General features: G+C 33.2%; 1 protein-coding gene across 2 annotated transcripts in view; it reads left to right on the top strand.

The window, feature by feature from the left end:
• The window catches only part of YLPM1 (YLP motif containing 1), a 59,952-nt gene extending 53,021 nt beyond the window's left edge, over positions 1 to 6,931 (top strand). For both annotated transcript variants that reach the window (XR_015746789.1, XM_026664427.2), the window contains 3 exons: positions 4,511 to 4,641; positions 6,101 to 6,281; positions 6,539 to 6,931. Coding sequence is in view for 1 of the 2 variants with exons in the window: in XM_026664427.2 (XP_026520212.2) it covers positions 4,511 to 4,641; positions 6,101 to 6,247 (278 nt within the window). In the remaining variant the exon portion in view is untranslated. The remainder of the gene's footprint in view (positions 1 to 4,510; positions 4,642 to 6,100; positions 6,282 to 6,538) is intronic.
• The last annotated feature ends 295 nt before the right edge of the window (positions 6,932 to 7,226 follow it).

Consider the following 7,226-nt stretch of genomic DNA (forward strand, 5'->3'; position numbering starts at 1 on the left):
GTATCAACTTATTCCCTTGAGACTTCCAGGCCTACTGACACAGCCAAATCTGTTAGCACGGATGGGGCCAACCTCACCTTGGGCGCATGTGTTTGTGTGTGTGTGTGTTGACATCCATAGGATGGATGCCATCATAGAAAAGGCCAGACTCCTTCAGTCCCATACAAGAGCTGCAACATACCTCATGATGGGTTGGGCAGGTAAAATCAGGAACAGGTGGTTCCTCAAATAACCCAGCCCCACATCATGATGGATTTTAAAGCTCAAAACCAATACTTATTGGACCCAGAAGCCTACTGGCAACCAGTGCAGCTTGCATTTAATATAGATCTGTTTGTTTAATGTTTTTACAATAGGGAACAACTTGAAGAAAACTCTTCATTTCTGAACGATTGGTATCAGTTTTTTTATACCTCAAATCTGTTCTTTTAGTGAACAATTAAAATGTCAAAAAGAGCTCCACCATCATGCCTTTCTAATATATGACGTGCTCAAGAAGAGGGCTACAATAGAGTGCTGAGTAGTTGAAAAAGATTTGATAAAAGCGAGCATGTGTATTCATTGAATATAGAATTTATTGTGAAGCCAATGGCTAAATATCATGATTTTGTATCTTTTATGCCATATAAATTAATATTTTGATTAATTCATCATAGTTGTTTATTGAATTATAGAAATATACATATTTTGCCATAATTAAAGAATTGTTCAATATTTAACATAGTGCTTATTTAATTTTCTATATCCAGGTATACCATCTTAAATTCTTTGCATGTTCAGTCAAATCATTCTATCTCCCCCTTCCCCCCACCCCCCAATACCCTGGAGGCTACATAATCTTCCTATTGCATGACTTAGTTTCCTAGTAATGCCATAATCTGTAAGTATTTCTTCTAAGATAAATTCAATATTTTAAGCAAAGGAGGCAAAGGGTTCTGGTGGCTTTTATGAGGTATAAAAATGAGAAACCTTAACATAACTTGATCCAATAAAATGCATTAAAATATTCTTAAGCAAAGAATTAGTAATATGGCTTTCTACCATATTATGGAAACATTCCTTGCTAATTATGTGGTGTAGGCTACACATGGTGAATCTCTAAACATTTGTTCATCATAACAGTTTACTTTATGCATGCATGTGACATGGTTTATTTTCACAATTGTTCTAAATAGACATATAAACTCATTAGAATTGTCATTACTTTTTGCAATAATATTTTTAAAATAAGAAAATGTCCTGAAATGACTTAAAATATTTCTAATCTACTTCACAGTTGCATTTCTGATAGCTTTACCATATAATCAAAATGAACAATAAATAGTTAAATGCCAAACGAAAACTATGGGAAATAAATAAAACAATTTTAACCTGTTGAAGCTTTAGTGAAAATAAGCAGTAAAAATTTCCAGCAAAAGTTGTAGCAAAGGCAACTTTGAAACCTATGATTGCAATCCATCTCACCAGGTTATATGAATGGAGCCATTAAACATGATCTAAAATCCTTGTTCTGAGCCTGCCTATTTATTTATTTATTAGTAATAATTGGAAGCTAATTGAAAGTTATCTAAATAATATGTTTGTTACATTAGATAACATTCTTAATGCTGCACTCTGAATTAATTTAAATTACTGAATAGGATCTTAAAGTAGACCCAAATAAACCAAATATCATTTTAGTTCAGTGTCTGTGTTACCACAGTGTGGAGACCTCCTAAGAGGACTACCTTTGGTGTATCAGTTAACGTTTGTTAAACTACCCAGGCCATCCGTTTATATTTTGGCAGCCAATGTGCTGCAATGTTAGCTGGTTGAGTTCAGTGTGATGTTGGATGGCACATAAATAAGAGGCCCTTCCAACTCTGTCATTCTGTTAAATAAAATATGTAAACCATAAATAAGAAAAACTACAGTTGTTAGTAGGTCACAATGAGAATGAGCTATGCCTTCACTTTTAATATAATCTGACAGAGTTCTTACATTTCTGCATTCTTGTTAACTTCTGCTTACTGACTTTCTTCCAGCTTATTTTCAACTCTAAGCACTTGGTTCAGTGCATCTGCAATCTTTTTAAACTTAATGAAAAGGCTGCAGAAAGGTTTTGGGTGAGGTTTTTCTTTGTTTTATGGTATAAGAATTTAATGTAGATTTCCTGTTGACATTAGTAATGTCAAGTAGATTTTAAGTACTATTGGCAAATGAAATTTTGTAGAAATCTGTAGCATGTACAGTGTATAGTGGAGCAAAGCAGCAACCCTCCAGCACAATCTTTTGGAACCAATTGGTCATATTGAACTGTAGGCACAGAAACCTCCAGTTTTCATGGGAGATGGAGAATATAAACATGTACTCTGGTCAGTATTGTTAAAAACTGATGAAAGGTACAAAAAACACTGCCGTGTCCTCTTAGTTACATAACTTGACCACAGTCAGACAATTCAGTGATAAAGTTCTTCTGAAATTCAAATGCTGTTGCTCCCAGTGACAACAAAATTCAAAAAAATGCCACTAAGTATTAGCTTCCCGATTCTAAAAACATATTCCAATTATTTACTTCAAATATTATCTATAACATAATACAGCATGTTATATTAGTGCCTTCTTCTGTATATTTCCAACTTTTTGCATATTTGCTTGTAAAGGAATAATATATGAACTAAAATGTTTAGTGCTGCTGTTAATTCTTTTGATCACTTACCTCATAATAATCCCTTTCATGCATCAATTTTGCCATTACTTGCCAGTAGTAAATCTGACTTGATGGAAATAGACAGTTCTACTCAGATATAATTTGGTGTCTTATAGTACAAAGAAAGGTTTGTTCCTTAAAACTTATTTTTTTGTTTTCTAGTTGAATATTGCATAAACTATTCTTGTATCAGTTGAACAGAAGAATTAACTTGTTGATCAGATGTGTCTGTTAACAATTTGTGGTTGTAGCAGTAAAAAGCAAGGGGTTTATACCCTTTCCCTCCTTCCCATTCAAGTTTTCCTTCCTGATTCTGTTCTTAAAGGCAAGAAAAAATTAGCAAATACAATCACACACAATATATACATACATAATTAATATTTTTGGCTTGTGTGCAGGATTATTTGGATTGTGATCTGAGTTTGTGGCAGTTGCTGAATAGTTATAAATCACATATAATCTGAAATGTGTATATGGCTATATTTATTCATGGTTTTTACACATTACCTCATGCTGCTCATAATCTAGTTTGTGGCAGTTGCTGAATAGTTATAAATCACATATAATCTGAAATGTGTATATGGCTATATTTATTCATGGTTTTTATACATTACCTCATGCTGCTGAAAATCTGTCTCTTAAATGAAATTGGTTTTGGTAAGATAATTTGTCAACATGTTCAATAGATTTTAGTACATTTTACTATTACAGAAAAACTAAAGCACTTAAACCAGAATAAATTCTTCTGTTAACAGAATAATTAAACACAGTCAGAATGTTTAACTGACTGCTTTAAAAAAATCTTAAAACATAATTATATACTTAATAGCCCACTTGTTGTAATTTTGCTAAGCTTTTAAGTTTTTAACTTCTTCCAGTAAAAATAACAAAACCATATACATTATTAGGATAGAGATAATTCTGATACAAACATAATATGTTAATTTTTCAGTCAATGCACTTTTCTGCATGGTTTGTTAACAAATAAGTATGTAAGTTATTCGATTCAGAAAACAGCATAATATGGAATTTGCTATTTTTAATAGTCTATGATAGCCATTTAAAAGAATATTTAAAAGTTAAAATGTTCTATTTTGCATTTAAATATAAGTGGTTTTATAATAAATTTAAGATCTGTCTACTTCACAATATGGTGAGACTGGGATAATAATTTTAAACGAACTGTCTACACAGTATGGTGAGACTGAAAAAACAGTTATTTTAAACACCAGTTTTACTTATATATGCTTATATGTAGCCTGTAGAAATAAGTTTGCAAGAAACTGTTTTAGAAAAATGTGTTGATCCATACCAAATAATTACTACAACCACATATTTCAACTGCTGAAGCAAAGGGGGAAAATGATCTGCTTTTGGATGTAATTCCTTCTTAGCTGGTGGTATTCTACATTACATTCAAATTCTTTGTCTGGTGATAGTTCTGAAATAATGTTCCATAATGCTTTGTGGAATATCTGATGCATTTTCCATAGTGTTGGCTTAAAACATAAAATGGAACTTCTAAACTAGACTTCAGAAATGGTTGAAGTATCATCATTGAACAAGGATTCTGTTAGCTATTCGAAGCAAGAAGTAGTTTCTCTTATACATATGCATGTTCATATTTTGCACACAAAAGGCTGGATTTTGAAAGGGTAGAACTGGTGCTCCATTTTGAATTTATGCCACTCGCAAAGACATCCACTAATGTTTGGATTTCACCACTATATATTGTCAGTGATCTGTTTAAGAAAATCTCCATGCATTGTGTTCACGTATGTAAAATTATATTTAACAATAAGGCTATGTGTTTGTTCTCAGACAAATTGGATGGGTTGCGAACTGGTACTAAGAGGAAACGTGACTGGGAAGCAATTGCCAGCAGAATGGAAGATTACCTTCAGCTTCCAGATGATTACGATAGCCGTGCTTCTGAACCTGGGAAAAAAAGGGTAATATCTTGGTTTAACATACCCCAGCCACACTGAGCTGTAGGAAAGCTCTTAAAACTTGGCTGTTCTGATAGGGTGAACAGTTCTATTTTTGCAATGGTGATATGTTTGTTAATGGAATGCTATTGCTCAAAAGTATATTGAATAAATCATGTTGGTATATAATTCATTTATATCTGGAGAGAACATCCTTTCAGTATACTTAACATTGTTATGTTCAATGGAGTTATTTTATTTGTTTTTCAACATTGAACTGCTTATTGGAAGTTTACGGTTTTAGGTGTTTGTTATCTCAAAATGGCAATGACCATTCAGTTATGGTTAGTGACACTCCCAAGAGCTTTGAAAAGTGACTGTGGGCACAGCCTTATTTTTCAGTGAAATACACATTCCTCTCCCATCCAAGCTAGTCAACTAAATGCAACTGGAGCATTGTGTTATTGTCTCAGCAATTGAGAGTGTTCTCATTACTTTCTCAATATCTCCTTGAAATATGTCTCTTCTTGAAATAGTTTTCTACCTTTTTACCAAGGGTATGCAAAAATTGCTTAGATTGTAATTTTAAAAAATGTTTTTAAAGTTTTCCGGCTTTTGACTGTCCATCCTGCCAACAAAATTTGTAAGTTACAAAGTCAGTAGAACAGTGGAACAAGATTCACTGACATATCTTTTCCCCCTTATTACTTCAGTGTTTTGTTTCTTAGTTTCATTATAATCTAATTAGTATAGTTTTTACAAATAAATAATGTGGATGAAAGAAAGCAGAATGTGAATCAAGCTAACAGTTTAACTTGTATACCTAGTGCTTGGAATAAACTTTGAAAACAGACTGATTAGAATATTATCTGTGTCCCCTTTATGATATGATATACTGGTAACCTATAATCTAGAATAGAGCTGAATATAACAGCATTTAACTTCAGTAATCAAAGTAGGAAGTGTAAAAACTCCAATGGTAAAAAAATTAGCAACATTTCTAAATATTCAAAAGACATATGCATGTCTGCTAAAGGTATGTGCTTCTAAAGGTATGTGGAACAGTCAGACTGAGCTCTAAGGGACTAATGCCTAATAAGAAACAGAATTTAAAATATAAGCAAGCATTGAAAAATTAAAAAATAGAAACTTTTTGAAAAAGAATTCAATTTTTCATTTATTTTTCCAAGTAGGAAGGTTTGTGAAAGAGGGCAAGATTAAGAGTGTGATTCTTATTCTTTTTCTCTTAGAACTATCATCTTCATCCAAATGCTTGATTTTTAAAATTACAATATTAAACATGGATAAGACTTAACCTTTTGTTCACCTCTAAATACGTAAGAAGCTCAAGGGAAGTGATGGCTAATCCCTTTTCTAAATTGTCCGAAATCTCTGCAGGGTGTAAAATTGCATCAGAGATTTACGCAAGTTGCTTCTCTTTCCTGAAATGACTGTTATCCAAGCAGCACATCTTTTTTTATAGGTAAGGTGGGCAGATCTTGAAGAAAAAAAGGATGCAGACAGAAAGAGGGCCATTGGTTTTGTTGTGGGGCAAACAGACTGGGAGAAAATCACAGATGAAAGTGGTCATTTTGCTGAGAAAGCCCTCAATCGCACCAAATACATCTGAATCAGTTGGCACATGGAAGATGTCTTCCTTTAAGGTTAGAGCTGAACCTTCTATACCTTCACGTGTACTTGAGAATGAGCTAAAGAGCATGTAGTGGATGGGGTGGATCTGGACATTATTTGAATCATTTGGTTAAACTCAGATATCTAATCTCGGACTGCATGCAGTTTGGAGGAAAGAGAATAGCACAGTTCAAAAATTGGGGAAAATCCTGGTTTACTATTAGCTGTGATTACTTTTCCCAGGCCCGTACACTGGCTCATCCTCTAAACTTTTTGTTTTTCTCTACAGGCTGTTTGCTTTGGTGAGAGCTGTGCACAAAGTGGTATAGTTGGAACAAGTCATTACCCATCTAGAGAATTTTGTGATTTTTTTCCTTTTTAACTTTTTATTTCATTGTGTTCCTTGCCATTTAACTGGTGATATAACCAGGATCCCCAAGTTATATATCCTCTTGCATCTAAATGTGAAGAAAATTTTATGTTAAAATCAGTAGTATTAGCTTTTCTGTGTACAGTAGAATTGCAAGACAGTACTGAAGCCATTTCCTCTGCTGTACTCTGAACCCAATGTCAGCATTACTTTGTATTGTTGCTTTGTGCTATTGTTATTTTATACTGTACAAACTTGGTAGTTTATTGTACTAGGAAACAGAACAATAAACTTTCACTATGAATTTAATAATGTGGTTGACCATATATTTATGTTTGCTATTATCTTTGTATTTGATTTTTAAAACAAGAGCTTCCCTAGGTAGAGTGTTGGAGATTGGCAAGAAGAAGATAAGTACATCAAATGAGGATGGGCCCAAAATGTTTCTAGTCATTAAAATGCCCCATTTCCTTGTACATAAATCACTTCAAAGCATTTTTATTCTCCACACAACTTCATTCTTCACACACTCATCAGTGCATTGGCTTAAAGCCATCTCAGCTGTCTGTCACAAGAAGAGAACTTTAATTCATATTTGAGTGAAAAT

Source organism: Notechis scutatus, chromosome 1 (genome assembly GCF_049901735.1).
Source record: "Notechis scutatus isolate UNSWTSFEM ecotype Mainland chromosome 1, rNotScu1.2, whole genome shotgun sequence".
NCBI classification, from domain to species: domain Eukaryota; kingdom Metazoa; phylum Chordata; class Lepidosauria; order Squamata; family Elapidae; genus Notechis; species Notechis scutatus.